The sequence below is a fragment of the Odontesthes bonariensis genome, chromosome 16 (genome assembly GCF_027942865.1).
Source record: "Odontesthes bonariensis isolate fOdoBon6 chromosome 16, fOdoBon6.hap1, whole genome shotgun sequence".
Classification (NCBI taxonomy): domain Eukaryota; kingdom Metazoa; phylum Chordata; class Actinopteri; order Atheriniformes; family Atherinopsidae; genus Odontesthes; species Odontesthes bonariensis.
Window position 1 is genome coordinate 16,639,770 of NC_134521.1, and position 17,028 is coordinate 16,656,797.

Genomic DNA, 17,028 nt, shown 5'->3' on the forward strand with positions numbered 1-17,028 from the left:
CAAGAAATGGCTAGTTTGAGACTCATTCTGCACAACATTTTCCACAATGATTGCACTTTTCTACTTTCTTCCCATTTGCCGGTCCTTTTCTACTGCACTCTCACTCATGTAAGGTTAGGGTTAGGAGTTAAAAGTAAATTGTGAGGATTGAAATCGGTGTGCGTGATCAGGCAGTTGCACATCAACTCTTGTTTTGACTCTTATAAAGCAACTGAAGACCTTTCTATTTAAGAAAACTTTTGATTAGTTTTTCATTTTTATGCATTTTACTTTCCTTTATTTTACTACATTTTATTGTCTTTCATTGTTTGTTTTTTATGTTCATGTTTTAGGTGCCAGATAAATAAACTTTACTTACATCAACTCTTACAGAAAACAACAGAAAAAAACAACAACCTAGTGATATGTTTCCGTCACACAATTTACAGCCATGGTTTGCGACTATACTATACTATTTCTTAAAGAGGAAAAATATACCAATTACAGTTTTTTTTGGTGAGACCAAGAAGTGTGATCTCACTGTCGGTGGAACCACCACTGTCCAGACGCATTGTCTACCACCTCTATGCAGTGTTGGTCAGGTGTGTCAGCCAAGTCTGGCCAGTGTTTCCCCGTCCTTGTTATCGGGATCGTTTGCCCTGCATGATTTATTTAATTCCCTGCTCCAAAACACCTGACTCAGATGAACGGATCACCTCAGCAGCTTGTCATTAAGTTCATCAGAGGCCTTTTAATGGCCCATAAATTTGAGCCAGGTGGGATAAAACAGGAAACATCTAGAACATGCAGGGCAGAGGGTTCATGGTCCAAGATTGGTCAAATTTGGTATAAACAGCCCTACAATGTCCTGGGTCTTAAGGAATTCAGACTGAACCTCTTCTACCCCTGCCGGTAAAGGGTGTTTTCATTATCTCAGTGACCTCAGCCCCTTTGATGGGAGAGTCCTTCCCCTTCTTCCCAGACTCTGCTTCCACTATGGAAGGTGTGTCAGCTGGATTAAGGACATCTTCAAAGTATTCCTTCCACCATGTTTCCACATCCCCGGCTTTTAATAATGAATTCATTGTCAAGTTTCCACAGAATTTCCTTTAAAAATGCTGCACTCTTGATTATGGTTGTGAATGAAGGCATGGCTGCCTCTTTTAAAATAAAATCCAAAAACAACTACATACTGTTTTTTGTGCATCCTCTATATGGTATTGTGCAAAAGTCTCGAGCCACCAATTATCACTTTATATTTTGCTTCCAAGCAGCCAGACTTTCTTGCATTTTAAAGTGGTCTTCAGCAAAAGATCTCCAGTTTTTCTTTGGACATTGGCTGCTTTTTCACTCATTTTTAGTCAAGTCCTTGGAATATGGGAGCGAATAAGGGATGAACCAGTGTTCATCACAGACAACTTAGCAAATAACCAACTATAAATCCTCTCCTTTTTGCACTTTGTTACTAAGCAGCCTGTCGTTAAGACACATGATTTGTTCCTATTTTTTCTATTACATCTCTGAAATCTTCATTCAGCGGAAGGCTTTGATTTGTATGGCTTTTATTCTCAGTTTTCAGCTTTCTTTTGTTGAATTCAGTAAGATGCGATATGCGTTTTTGTTTTGAAAGACAACACACGTTCTTGTCTAATTTAATTTTTCTCACTCTGTGTTTCCTATTAAAGAGATGATTACCATATGAGGAGTGTGATTCAAATGCAGTCATTCTTTAGTTTCACACACTTCCACTTTAGATCAACCCAGCATTTAAAACATAATATTATCATACAGTAATTCATGCACAATTGTTGCTTTCAAGATATTTTACTCCCCATAACTCTGCAGTTAATGCCAAATGTCATTATTCAAATGAGCCAAGTGCTTCTCAGTTCATCTTTGCAGACCAGGGTTGTGAGTGCTTTCACAGAAATACTGAAAAATAATAATGAGTGTATCTGAATTGGTGTGTATGTCTGAGTAAGAGGGAAAGTGAAGAGCACACATTTCAGCCTACTTCATTAGAGCATGGCATGTTTGTTAACCTCTTCATAACTATCTCCTCCTTTGCAGAGGCAAAGAGAAGGACATTAACCAGCTTAGCCGCTTTAAACACAAGGCATGCTGTTGACCTACTGCATGGACCCTGGAATTATAGTCTTACTTGCTGGTTACCTCACCTGTAAAGCCTAAAACCTATCTGGATGATCAGTTTAAATGATTTTGTAGAAAACCTTTCAAATATATCTCCTGAGTCTTGGGATCTTTCAGTAGCTGCTCTGGTGGTCTAGTGTCTAAGGTCACACATGAGCTACATGAGCCAACGCACAGAAACATACCCAAGCCTGAAGCTGCGTATGTCCTCACATCTACTATCACCTTCAGTGTTTTTTAATCCTTTGCTATTTAAGCATATTTAAAGATGACCGAGTCAAATTTGTAATCCTCCATATCAACGTGTTTCCCTGTTATCTGACCAAAGGGTCTCATTAAATTCAGCCCATGTTTGCTTTCTGGCTAAATCTCAGACTTATAATTCACTTTCTCATGCAGTGAGCCAGGGTCGTCTGACAAATGCTTCCAAAGCAGACTGGCAGGAACCGCAGAGCAAGACAAATCAAATGTCAAAAGAGCAGTGGGCCAACCTCAAACTATCTTCCACTTTCATTTCACCAATATTGTTGAACGCTGCTGTGATAGAATATACATGACAGAATGGCTCTGTGGGATTTAGATAAGAGGGAGCTTGAGATAAATGTGGGAAACCCATCGACAGCAACGATAGCAATCTGGTTTCCACATTACTTACTGTGCTATGACAGCTGTGCTCATCGACTGCACTATTAGATGTGTTTTTTTCTGTCTTATCCAGATGATATCTTACTACCATTGTTTTTTGTATTAAGGGCTAGGGGGAGCACAGGATGTGGGATTATCATCCATTCATATGGGGAGATTTAACATTTAAAGAGCTGTTCATTCCTTTAGGATCAGATGAAATACACAAAGATGATTTTGTAAGGCCTTTGAGACTGCACAACTCAAGCAAAATCTCTTGTCATGTATTGTATGGGTAATGCGTTTAAGTGGTTGTGCAATTACCATATATCTGTCACATCAAATTGTGCTGATCTGGCATTTTTCCTGTATTTGACTGGCAAAGATAGCAATGCCTCTGTGGTTTATGAGGAATCTATACAGCAAGTAAAACTATTTAGGTCCACCTTAAACAGGGGGCAAAGACATTTTGGAGAGGGCTAAGTTTATCTATGTTAACATCGCTGTAAATTGGAAATGAAGAAAGAGTTCAACCGCCAAAAAATATTTTATCCTCCCTCCCTTGGAACAAATCAATCACTCGTTGTCTTTAGGCAACTACGTCTTAATGACTCCATCAGTGTTTCAGGAGCAGCCAGCTGTTTTCTGGCTTCAGGAAGTGCTGTCATCATCTCGTTTATGGTTTTCATAATTCTGAGTATTGCAAACAGGAAATATCGCCCATGTTTCTCCTGGGCATAAAGAATAAAAGATCTGTTACAGATGATTGCGCAGATCTGATTTGTGTGCACAAAACCAAATGTTTACATCTCAAAATTACAAAGGCAGAAAAGACTTAATGGATATACTGTAGCAGTTTAGAATAACAACGACATTCTGGGATTAAATAGCGAAAAACAGTTGTGATAGTGGCAAGTAAAGTACTTAACAAAAGTTGCACTCAGGGCGTGTAATTACTCCTTAATGAATCACAGCATAAATTACAAAAATATGGGGTTGCCAGCCAAGCAGTTGCCATGCATTTCTAGAATGAAATTACTTCTAAAGACTGCTTACACTCTATTATAATTAGCAACAAGCCTTTGCTAAAAGCTTTAAGATATTAATGTTTCATGAAGCTGTAGTGCTCACACTCAGAAAGAGAAGGGGCAATAGTTTAGTCGAGAGTGTGCCTTGGGTGAAATTTCTGAGTATTCTCAGCTTTGTTTAAGTCAAACCGAGTCAAGTCCCCTTTATTCATGTTGCACATTTAAAAACAGCCAAGGATGACCAAAGTGCTTCACAGCTTAAGAATACAAGAACCACGAATCACAGCAAACAAATACATCAGAAGAATTACTGCACAACCTGCTGGGAAGATAAAATTGCTCGCCTGGAAAAGAAGGCTGAGAAAAAGAGATGCGTCTGTCCCGACGACTGAAAACTGCTCAACAGTGGAAACAGAGCTATTATAAAAGAGGTACGCTGCTCCACAATTAAGACATTTAAAAGTAAGCAACCGAATTTTAAACTCAATTCCTTTGGCAAACAGGGAGGAAATGGAGGCAGTGCAATGCAGGTGTAATGTGGCCCCTTTCTTTCTGTCCAGTCAGTTCTGTGAACTAACTGCAGGCACTGAATGGATGACTGCTCTAAGCCGACATACAAAGAATTACAGTAATCAAGCTGAGAAGTTATGAAGGCATGAATCACCCTCTCCAGATGTTTAGGGGAGATGGGTCTTTACTTTCGCTATAACTCTAAATGGAAGAAACTGGACCCGACAATAGAGGATAAAGTGTTTAACACTTTTAAAATGCTAAACACTGAAAACAAATGGCATTTACTGTTGACAACAGAAAGTTAACGCATGGTTGCAAATCACTGGACAGTTAACTGCAATTAACTGAAATGCAGTGAGGTTAATATCCTAAAGACAATGATGTGTGACCTTCCAAGGTAAACCCCTGTTTGTACCATTCAAATATAAAAAGTGGAATCTTTAATCACCACATTGTCACGCTCGGTTATTTTGGTGCTTTTGTGTACACATCAAATTTTCTACCTAAACTCTATCAGGGCCGCCTGTCGCGTAGTGTGATGATCAAACCGAAAATCCCTGACAACACAGCTTGACTCAGAAAGCACAACCATGCAACCTGATCATTTATATTTGATAGATTTGCAAGTTGTGCCGTAACTGCTCCAGCAAATCAAACAAAACAAGCAAAATAATATAATTGGTAAAAAAATCAAGGCCCACCTGATGAAACGACCAGTTAAGATGCATTGATTTCTGTTTTTATTGTAGCTGCACGATTGGTGTGGATAAGATACGACTCTCCTAAAGCATTATGCCAACAAAGAGGTAGGAAAACAAGTGTTTTACAGCATGCTGAGGCTGTAAACCCAAATTACAAATACGGACACTGCATCAGAGTACAGATTGAAACTGGTTCGGTCTAAAGATATACAAATATTTGGAAAACATTTAATCTATGGTTGGCTATACTTTGACCCTCTAAAGATAAAGCATCCTCGTTATCTGGCTTTGAAGCACTGCGGCACATCCTTTGCAATCATGTAACTGTGTCAACAAAGACTTTTTTAAAAAAAATTCTGTTCATCCATTGGAATGTTCCTGTATGGAAGAACATTTTAAACCATGATAAAACAGATAAATTAAAGAAGAAATAGATAAATGAGTGAGCCAGTGAACGTAGGATTGAGATAGGACCATCAATAAGTTGTTTTATTGCAGAAATGAACATTTCAAATGGGCAAAGTTTTATCTATTTTATTGGACATTTCTTTTATAATTCTATATTTGAGGTTACATATATTTTCTAATGACACTTTTTTTTTCTTAACAATTTGAGTGGATGTCTCATAAGAACTCAGTCAGACAAGGTAACGCTACCAAAGACGATGGTGGAAATGTGCCTTGTGGACAGCCTGAACCTATCTGATCCTTCAGCAAGAAACCACATGTCCTCATTTAAATATGATAAAGAACTGGGAAATAAAAGTGACATTAGAGAGTAGAATTACCCTAAATTGATGACTAATATCACCATAAAGTGAAAGTCCTGTGAAATAAATCAATAAAAGTATAACTTTCATGATTTTTAGTTTTATATATCCTCGTATTTCCATTCAAGTGGTGCATTTATTTAGTTTGTTTCATTGTTAGATATTTGGTAATGTTTTCTTCCCGTTGGATTTCCCAGCATTGCTGGAAAAATTATGGTCAACTGAACGGATTTAGTTTGAAGTAAAAGGTAAACAAAGAGCGCCTGCACACATCTTCGGGTGCACGTTTCAATTGCAAGTGCAACATCACATGCGCTAGGTGGTGCCTTGTGTAAGTGAGCAAGTTTAAAGGGTTTGATCATTAGAAACAAAATCTGTTGCTCAGTAGCGCCACTTGTGCTGGCCCAGCGGCAATACCTATCAGTCTTGTGTTATTACAGCCCTCATGACCACGACAGTGTCAAGGTGACAACACTGAAACACGGAAGTCTTTGCTGGGACTGTCAAAATGATAGCACGTGGAAACATCTGTTTGTGACAAGTCGCACTTGAAGAAAAGTAAATGTTATTATTTGAAAAGTGTGATAATATGTGAGAGCTTAATTATTTTTTGAACATTTTTCGAACCTGCAGTACTAACATTCAGGACAAGGACCAGTATTTGGCTCAGAGCAAAACTGCACTGAGGTAAAAAAAAAAAAAAAAACAACTGATAGAAAGTTGCAAATGTCGGTTTTAATATCTGTCAATTGACTGTATCTGGGAGTCACATCCAGTTGTGCTGAACATAAGAATTAAACTGGACATTAAAGGTAGCAATTATTACATTTAGTGAGCACAGACAGACAGAAGAGCAGGGGGAATAGGTGTAATATTGAACACTTTTATGTTGTTCGTGAAAGCCTTAAAGAAAAAGCAATGCAACACCTTTACTTTGCCGGAAATGTTGCCCGCTGTGTTGTGTGTGTCGGCGGGTCTTCGGCCGGCTTGACAAAGATATGACCACGAATGAGCCAATAGGCTGTGGAAGGCAGAGTTGTCCCTGTGGCCGCCATTAAAGAAAGGAATCCATGAATTCAAATGGAAACCAACAGGAACCGAGGCTGAAATTATGATCGAAATAATCGTTAAAACGTAGGCCGGTGCCAGATTTCGAGAGGTTGTAACAGGATGTATTTCATTTTAGAGCTCAAATTTGCGATGGAGGAGTAAGACAGGACGTTTTTATTTTTTTAAGTGGAGACCGTTTTAGGGCTAAGGGGGAGGGGGAGAGTTGGTTCTTTGCTCTCCTTTTCTTTTTGTTTTATGAACATTTTACGCTTCCTTTTATTTGGTTTTACAGTCTACTTTTGAGATGTCGACATAGAGACCCCCCAGTCTCTTTTATCCGCTTTTAGCTGCGGCGGAGGAAACTGCAGTCGGAAGGTTGTTGAATTAACTCTCCTCCAGCCAAATGTTACAAAAAATATTTCTCGTTGATTAAGCCTGCACATCATCGAAAACACAAATCCGCGTATTGTTCTTTATTTCCCGGGAAGTGAAACGATGGAGAGTTGGACCTTGCAGTGAAGAAGGATGAGTTCTTGTTTTGTACCAAACGGGGCCAGCTTGGAGGATTGCCATTCCAATCTATTCTGTCTGGTAAGAGATTTAAAACTAAAGGAAAGCAGCCATTTTTAACTAGCTGAACAGGAGCTAAGCTAACGTTAGCCACAGAGACATCAGTTGATAGTAGCTTAGCCAGGCTTAAGGCCCTGTCAAGCTGGCATCAATTAAGACAAGATATTCCACTTTGTTCATGTTAACACCTACTCTTGTTTTTTCAACACTTTCTCTTTTGGTTGTAAAGACCTGTGCGCTGTCCGTTATCTTCCTCATTTCCGTTTTTTGTCATCACAAACAGAGCACAGCGAGATTAACGCTCCTCGCTTTTAAAAGCTTAATTTACTCCACTTCACGGGGCAAAAACATCAGCATATTGTATGCTTGGGCTTAGATAAATGTGCTTTTTTTATTGTCAGAAGCACGCCTGTGTCCCTGTGAGTTGTTGTGGCACTTTCCCATTCGTCTCAACGCATTGTTTATCACGAACTTGCTGTCTAGTTCTCGTCGTATTTCTACTATCTATCTATTAAGTGGTGAACACGTCTTGCACTTCACTTCGCAGCTTTAATTTGGAGACTGGGAGACCTATGTACATCTGCTTGTTTGATACTCTTTTAGTAAAATGCTGACAACTCCCGAATGAGGACTGTCACCTCTCAACTTGCACAGCCTGGACACGAGCCCGCCCCTTCAGTCTTTCCTCGAAAGCTTTAGTTTGTTGTTGCTGCAACAAGCATTTGATATAATTGTTTGCTACAGGGTTTGTTTGCACACCTGAACTGTTTGCATTATGGCATTACTTGTTTATTAGTGGCTTTATCTCCCTGGACATATTCAAGTTTTCACAGCAACGAGGGCACAGGCCCCAGGCTGTTGATATAATCTGTGGCATTCATTCTTGGACATTACAAACAAAAAGGTAGCTACATGCATCAGCTACAACTCAAATAGACTGAAACCTATACTGTGTTACTCTGAATAGCTGTTTCTTTTATCGTCATGTTACCAGTCGTGGCTGGTTAACGCCACCCTAAATAGTTGTGGTTGCGCTTTTATCTTTCTGCAGTTGTCAGATGTTGTTTTAATCCCCCGTGAGAAAAATAATGCATTAAATGTCACGGCGTGGTCTACGTTCTTAGCCACAACAGCAAAAGTAGAGGCGCTGCTTGACTGTACAGTCCTTCCTGTGGCCGGATAATCAGGAACATAGTTGGAGTATGTTTGTTGTTGCAGTTAATTGGCTTGTCAACAGGCTTAACTACACTTGTTTAGTAGCCACGCAGTGTAAAGGACTCCTCTTTAACATCAGGCCCCCACAGTAGGAAGTCCTTAATGCAAAGATGTGGAGCACTGAAGGTAACCCACAGAAAAATGTAGGTTTTTACTAATGAAATGACACAACCGCACTGCAATGCAGTAAAAGATTTAAAAAAAAAACACTACAAAAATGCACAGATGTTTGATGGAGCTATGTAAAAAAGTTAAACAAGAAGTGAGAACGGAAACGCCTCAGTAGTAATGCTGACTGGAAATGTAGTATAATAATAATGTAGTCAAATACTACACTGCTGTAAGTGCAAATTGACACAGCTTCCAAGCTGTCCGCCCCCTTAAAGGTAACATATCACTGCAGAAAATCCCCACACTCTTGATACTGCTCTGTCGGGTCGATTCTGTGTGCTGAACTTGTAATTACAATGTTTACGACAGCACTTGAAGGCAGCGTTGGCAACAGTGGACAGGCGAGAGAGGCTGGTAGTCGTGGTGCTCTGCCCGTCTGGCTGACATTTTCCTGCACACTGAGACTAAGCATAACACCACTGCTGTTATGACTCACTTACTGAACAGACTCCACTTTGTGGTTTTATGGTGAAAGAATGTGAACACATTTTGGTAGTTTTCTCCCCCTTCATTCTTCTTTGGATAGCCCTCTCTGGATTATGATACTACTTGTTGCATAGTTTTTCTTTTTTGGGATAGTGGGTTTATCGGGATTACCTTAAAGTGCAAGTTTGTCTTATCTAGAGCTCCGTTGCTTTCCACTCTAATGAATTCTTTCCGGTGTGTGATTCACTAAACTGCAGAGAGTTGTGTTAACGAGCTCAAATGAAACTGATCAAATTTGCATTCTCCTCAGCCCAAAAATGCAAACGCACACTTGTTAGTTTCAGGATTGTTTCATGACGAGGTTAACTGGGGAAGAGAGGTTACTGGCAGGAAGGGAGACAGGGACTTGATAGAAGAGGAGCATCTGTGGCAGGATTTGAGCAGCTTCACCTGTTGTCTCATATCTTGAAAGTCAGGAAGGCAGCTGTTTGAACACACTGTTCCCCATTCAGACCCAGAACCATGAGTTGCCAGAAGGTGAGCAGCTGGCAAAATCCGAGGTCATAACCCCCCTTTGAGTACGCGTCACCTCAAGAAAACTTCTTGCCTGTATCCAGTGGCTTTGGCTTTAGACTCCCTGCTTATGTGGCTATGTGAGTTTTGGCTTTGGCATATGAAAGATAAAACCTCTCCCCGCTTGCCCTGCTGGGACCCTTTTTATAAGAAGTCGCTCGCATACCTGAACATTTACTAATGCACAGTCGGGAGAGAAGACCGTGTCGATTCATGGCACGTAAAATGTTTGAGGCACAGAATACACTCGGCCTGGGAAGCATGATTGTTGGTGGGGAAATACACAGAAGCTTTGGCACTGACTTTTTACACACAGTCTGTAACTAATTTATTTAGAAAGGACAAAGAGCACAACTGTAGAAGACACATTTTTATCCTTGATGGAGCAGCCTGACGTGTGCAGTCTTTGCTGGAAAGGGTTTTCAGTGCTTTCTCCCACGACACGTAAAGATTGTTTGGTTTCATTGTTGTGTTTTTTTTTTTGGTGCAAAGTCAGAATAAACACGGTTGTGACTGCTTGAAGCAGAGATACAAACTGTCAGCAGGATGGCTTCAGGCTTCCAGATTTGGCCTACGTCACATTTTAAGGTGCATATAATTCGACACGTTTGTAATTTATAAATATAGCAAGCTGTTAATCTGCTGAGAGATGTCTCTTTTTTTAAGGAATAGTCCTTTTAAAAGCATGTTTAAAGATTATCTGAGTGCTTAGTTGTGCATTTTTTAAACTGAAAGTTACGCATGAAAGATGTACTGAATACAATAGTTATCTCTACAGCAAAGTTTTCTTATAAATAACAGCATCCATACTTTGTTTTTGTGTTTCACACTCTGAATGTTTCCATCCCTCTGTGGTGCATAAACTTGTATCAAATCGTCTCTGTGTCCATTTAATAGTTTGCAAATGCAAATATAAACTGAGTTTTCCCCGCTCTGACATTTGGTGTTATTATATTGTTTGGAGAATAATTGATTGCGCAAACGGCTGTCTTTATCAGGTACATCCAATATGAATCAGCAGTGGAAATACTTGGCTTGCTTAGTTTTTCTTCAAGCAAAACCTGCGCTGCTTAAATCTTGTCGGAGGAGAATAGTTTCACTGTGAGCGACTTCAGGCGACATCTTCTTCTGATTCTCCCAAATAGACTCAGCAGGTATAGAAGCTTGGCTCAGAGTCCTGTATCATTGACTATTTATTTATGTTTTATGACAATTTTGCCGCCTTACTATAAATAAACACCCAAAACAGAAGAGAGCAAGCCTTTAACCAAAATTGTCAGGTTGACTCCACCTTGTCGCTACATCCTCACAGGCTTGAGATTAGTCACACAACAAAGTGTTGGCACTTTGGGTAAAATTAGCTGTTTATTGTACGGAGCAGAGATTGTCAATGAAAAGAGAGGAAGAACATAATGAAGTTGGTGACATTTGTCAGCTTCAGCTCACAGATGGCAGACTCTACATATTGCATAACTTGTCATGACACCGTGGAAGACTTATGCAGCACTTGCTTTCCTCGGTGTAGCTTTACTACACTCCTACTACTGTTCATGTACTGTCAGTTTTGTGACAAACAGTATTTCTAAGATGTCAACATTTCTATATTTTAGATCTTAGTTACTCTGACAATACAGTTGTGTCGCTAAGTTTAGATTAGTGTGGTGTGGATGTGTCTACACCTCTTCTCAATGCACTCTACTCTACTCGGTCTCCTTTGCAGAAGAACCACAGTATGGATGCGGATGTCCTTTATGGTCTGAAAAAAGGTCCTGACTACATCTGAAATGTAAGATGCGAAGAGGAGCCCGCTGCTCCTGCAGGTTAGCAGCCCAGCAGCAGCGTTAATCAGTATTTTAGCTGTGACTGCTGTAACAGTGGCTAAATCTCAGCAATGAACCAGGTCAAACTCTGTGCCCACAGGATTTAGTCAGCTGCTTCACTTTGCCTTGTGTGTACAGTTGCTCTGCAGAAACTATGGATAATTACAAGCAGCATGTCGTGTTCTCCGAGTGCCATTTCATAAGTCACATGGCACCGGGCTGATGGATAATTAAGCTATTTAACTTTCTTATGACCACGTGTTCGTGGAGATGCATACATGCTTTTTTTTTTTTTGCAAATGAACTGGCTTGCGCAACACTTTGCGAGCAGCAAATTTCCCTTTTTTGTTAATTCTTACATTAAGTACATTAAACTGTTTATTGACAAACTAAGTTGTAGACATTTAGTTTTCTCTTAAATAATCATTTGATTTTCCGGTGGTTTCAGGAAAGATTACAGCTGCTTAATTGCTGCACTCAAATTTTATTTGTTCGCGAGCTGTTCGCATTGTTCTTTTAAATGGAATTTTCACATAAAAGGTGTTTATTTAGTGGGGTCCTTTCACTCTCTTTATACATGTGAAAGGCTTTTTATTGTCATTAAAGGTCAGGCAATTACTCTTTAACTTTATCCCCTCTTATCAACTGCAGTTTAGATCTTACTTCCAAGAGATATGGTAATTAGTGTCTTTCTCACTATTGTCATTTATTTTTTTATTTCTTTTATTTTTTTTTTCAAAAAATGTTTTTTTAGGCTTATTATACACATAAAATTGAATCCATCATGAGAGATATTTCAGACAATGCAACTGAGTTTGTGGAAGAAAAAAAAAGGAGTGAAAAAAAGTAATTTACGTGAAATCAGTTAATGATTTAAGTGTGAAATTGGCTTGAAAAAGAAAATATGAACTGAAACCCATATTTGAATAAAAGACATGTTATTCAAACTGGGGGTATCGGTGCTTTGGGAACAGCCTGACTCATGCCTTTCAGTCTGCAGCACATAATCGCATCTAGTGGCATGAAACCAGTGTTGATGTGGTGGAGAGGACATGATGAAATCCGTTTTCCACTTAAGAGCAGAACCTTTTATAAGATGAAATGAAGAATGTCATCGAGGACTGGACGTGGTCATTGAGATGATTGGGGTGTTTGCCTCTTAATTGTCTTATCAAAGCTGCTTATGATCTGGTTTCACAGTTAACCGTTATTTCCACCCTCCCTTTCCATTGTGTGCACAGATGTTTCCGAGCGAGATGCAGGTGTAAAGTACTGCTTCTCACACTCCAGCAGGAAGGAGCTACCCAGCTGCGGCAGCTCTGCCGTTACAAGCAGGCCCGGCTCTGCTTTTTGAAACATGGAGCTTGTAGTCGGGCTGCGTCGCAGCTTTTGAACTCCTCAGAAGGAAGATTTACCAAAGATCCTGGTGTTTTGATCATGCACTCTGACAACTACTGTTTGTTTATGATTAGATGAGAATATAAAGCAACATGAGCCCTTTTATACTTCCTAGAAGCTGCTTACTTTCTTTGTTTGTGTTGGCGGTGGCGAACAATCGCATGCTTTGTGTTTATCCCCAGTTTACATTTTAATTCTGAAAAGAATAACAGTTGGCCGTATGCTTTACTTCATTATGCACAAATGCTAGGGTCATAAAAACACTCCAGGAAAGTTGTTTATTCATGGTTTGCTAACTTGTTGTCGTGGTCCACAATTGTTCCAGCTGATGCCACACAATACCATTTAAAGCCCCCCCCACCCTTCACTTTCATTCCAGCTAACATCACAAATCTATCAGCTTATCCCTAGTCAGGCGAAAGACCACTGCTTCGACACAACCACGAGTAATCATTTGTTCAGGCTCTGTGCCTCTGCACTTGAGTTAAGATATCCCCTGAATTGTAATGGATTAATTGGTTGAATATACAGGGGGACGACTCGCTAACTCAACGTGAACCGAATAGAGCTAAACTGCTGGAAAATTAACCATCCGTGTTCTCGCAGATTACTTGCAGTGTCTACATGGATAAATCAAGAATCAAGATTGCGGTCGAAATGGATACGAACGCCTCAGGCATTGTGTGTGTGTGTTCTAATACAGTTGGCATGTGCATGTCTGCATGTGTTTCGGTCGACACGGGTAGTCTGTCGGCACCTGGTTGATGAGCAGCAACACTAGCCATCAGGGGATCGTAATGTTCCTGCTTTAACACTTAATAACTCTGCTTGTGATTTACTGCCTGTGAGGATTTCTCCTGTGTGTAGAGATGGGAATTGTTAGGAATTTAATGATTCTGGTTCCATTATCGATATCGCTTATCAATTCGGTTCCTTATCGGTTTTCTTATTGATTCTCATCCAGTTATATATATATATATATATATATATAGTACAAATGGCTTTGTTTGCAGTAACACTTTAATTTCAACTATGCACCAACATTTTATCCATTTTCGCCTCTGTCATTGTACTTTTCCCTGCCTCTGAGCCTGCCTCACTCTTGCAGTCGTCGTCAACTAAATGTTAAAATCAGATGGAAATTATTCATACAGTATGTTGCAAACATTTTTACAAACAACGGGACCTGTAAGTTTTACGTTACAGGGCTCTCAAGAGTTGGACGGGTCGCAGGAATCGAGCCCGTTCCATTAATAATATTATTATCAGTGTTGTTGTTATTAATAACTGCTCTGCTCAGAATCAAGGGGGATGTGCTTGTTTCTTGTCATTTCCATAGCGATGGCGCCGCACCAGAGAAATTTATATTATATATTTTTTTCAGCGTGAGAAATACAATATGTGGCGGGAGTGCGTGACAAAAGGCTGAAAAGCGTGACTGTCACGTTCAATGCGTGAGACTTGAGAGCCCTGTAACAATCAACAGTACCTGGAAGTTTTACCTTACCTGCGACTTTTGAGACGAAAGACGCTGTGCCACAAGCTCCCCCGCAAGAGTCGCCACCATCGCTTAGCAGTGTGTCAAAGACTTTACATTCGTGCTAAGTAATTGCATGCTGTGTGGTCAAATGTTTCAGCATGTTGGAGGTATTTTCCCCCATTTGATGTGATCAAAGCTCTGCACGTGTTGCAACTGGCCCTAGTTTTGTCCTTTTTGTTGAAATATAACCAAACTTTGGAGCACTTCTGCCTCGACGCCATGTTGGAAACATTATGAGCCAAAATACAAAGCGTGCACATGACGTCATCGCGCAAATGCGTCGGACGTTAGCAGAACCTATAAACAGGATCGTTAGGCAGCCCCCCCCCCCCCCTCTCTCTCTCTCCAGCACTCACCAGTAATGAGGATTAAGGTGGTGAGACCACAGTTACAAACAATAGTTTTTAAAATATGTGTTTTGAACATGTTGCTATTGAAAGCACCTGAAGCCAGTTCACAGTCCCTTACAGAAACAGTCCAATTTGCTTTGAGGTTATTTCTCTTTTGTGTGGACACACAATGGTGCTCCATTTTTGTCTTTTGTGTGTCTTTCCATCCTCCCGTTTCTGTCCTTAGTTTCTTCTTTTTTTCCAATTTTGACAGCGTTGGCTCTAGTTAGAAATAGTCAGTGGTTGAACTTACTCATAAAAGAGGATTAACACTGTTCAGCACTTGTGTACTTGGAGGTGCTGAGTGGATCCTGGACTAACTGTTCTTTTTCCCCTGTCTCCATCCTTGCAGGCGGACTTGACAGGGATCAAATGGAAGAGGTTTGTGGGGCAGGGTCCCACCTCCGCTCCCATCCTCTTCCCGGTGACGGAGGAGGACCCCATCCTATGCAGCTTCAGTCGCTGCCTGAAGGCAGACGTACTAAGCTTGTGGCGGCGCAGCCAGCGGCAGGGCCGGAGGGAACTTTGGCTCTTCTGGTGGGGGGACGACCCAAACTTCGCTGATCTCATCCATCATGAACTTGCAGGTGGGGCCTTCTTGGCATATACATATCATATATATATTCTAAAGAAAGATGTTTATTTAGCTGTGTGGGTAGATTCTCTTTATGATGCCTCCTCACTTTGTAAAGGTCAGGGTCAGCCGTAGAGCAGGCTGCTTGTTGAGATTGTCTAAATGACGTCAATGGAACGGAGCAGCAAAGAAACGTTTAAGAACAGTTGAAGTTAACTTACCCTGCTCCTGCAAGACTAAGGCATTAGTACAGCAAAAGAATGTTAAATCTCTTTAAGATCCAGCCAGGGTTATATTGCTGTGAAAGAGGGATGGCTGTGAAAGATAAGAGAAAGTGTAGAGAGCTCAGAGCTTTTATAAAAGAAACACTTGAACATGGATCACGCTGTCAAGATATGTTATTGATTGCACAGTGAAAAATGATTTCACAGTGATTGTCAGGCAGGCACCAGAGGGATGTCCTGTAAGTGAGAACCATAGGGAGGTGTTGTTATCTGTGTAATCTGATACCTGCCTAATGCCCCTGCGTTTACCCTCCGCTGACTGGGAATCTAAGCAGCCAGACTGGTAGTGCCAATATCTACAGGGCATCTCCTTTCCTTGGAAACACTTGGCATTGTGCAGTGTTATTTTTGTCTGTGTGCTTGGGGAAAGGGTTAAAAAGTAGCTGCTGCCTTATGACATTTGAAGCAGCACCTTGCATTTGAGTTTAATAAAGTAGAACAAAGTAGAACTGTGGTCACGTGTCGCTGCTCTACAGAGGATGAACAAGAGAGGAAGGCATGAGATACTGAGCTCAGTCCCATCATAATTTGAGTGAGTGTCGCAGTATGCATGGGCAGCCATGCAGAAATGAGGCAAATGCATCTGCCCCCCACTTTCTTCATTTTCCTCTTGAGTAAGAGTAGCCTTTGCGGTGAAAGATGGAAAACGCCATCTTTATGCACGGTCTCTGCTGTAGATGGAACTTTGGAGTTTGAGCGAAACACAACCCGTCTGTGACCCTGCTTCATTACGGGACATTGTGCTTAAAGTGGACTCAAAATGTGAGCTGAAGGGTACGATGGGCAGCTCATTCAAGCCTAACAGGTCCTGGTAATAACCTGAAGCAGTTGGCTCAGGCTCTCTAATGGAGTGTGCTACATTTCAAGCGGGAGGGGGTGGTATGGAGAATCTATATTTGGAAATTGTTGGAGATGCTACTATGTTCTCACTGCTGCTTTGGGGGAGTTAAAACACGATATCTCTAGTGTTTCAAGAGATATAAATTCGGTAATTAAATATTGACCTGACTTGCACTGTATTTTATCTCAAAAAGATTAATCGTGCTTTGCAGGACTTGTGTTGGGTCTGGTTTTAGGTATTATCCTCCTTTCATTGTTTAATAAACCTTTACGAGGCTTTGCATCTACTCCCTTTGCAGTGGGATGTATCCTAAGGTGTTTTTCACATTCCTTGCTTCTCATGTTTAACTGTTTCCCAAATGTATTCTGCCTGTTTCTCTTGCTTGTTGACCATATCGACATCACCCTTTAT

General features: G+C 40.6%; 1 protein-coding gene across 2 annotated transcripts in view; it reads left to right on the top strand.

Moving 5' to 3' along the window:
- The first annotated feature begins 6,786 nt into the window (after positions 1–6,786).
- The window catches only part of med13a (mediator complex subunit 13a), a 66,867-nt gene continuing 56,625 nt past the window's right edge, over positions 6,787–17,028 (top strand). Inside the window, exons 1-2 of one of the 2 annotated variants that reach the window (XM_075486453.1) lie at positions 6,787–7,407; positions 15,271–15,505. In XM_075486453.1, the coding sequence (XP_075342568.1) occupies positions 7,342–7,407; positions 15,271–15,505 (301 nt within the window). In that variant the 5' untranslated portion in view covers positions 6,787–7,341. Of the gene's footprint in view, positions 7,408–15,270; positions 15,506–17,028 lie in introns of those variants that run through there. The other variant, XM_075486454.1, reaches the window with a different exon arrangement.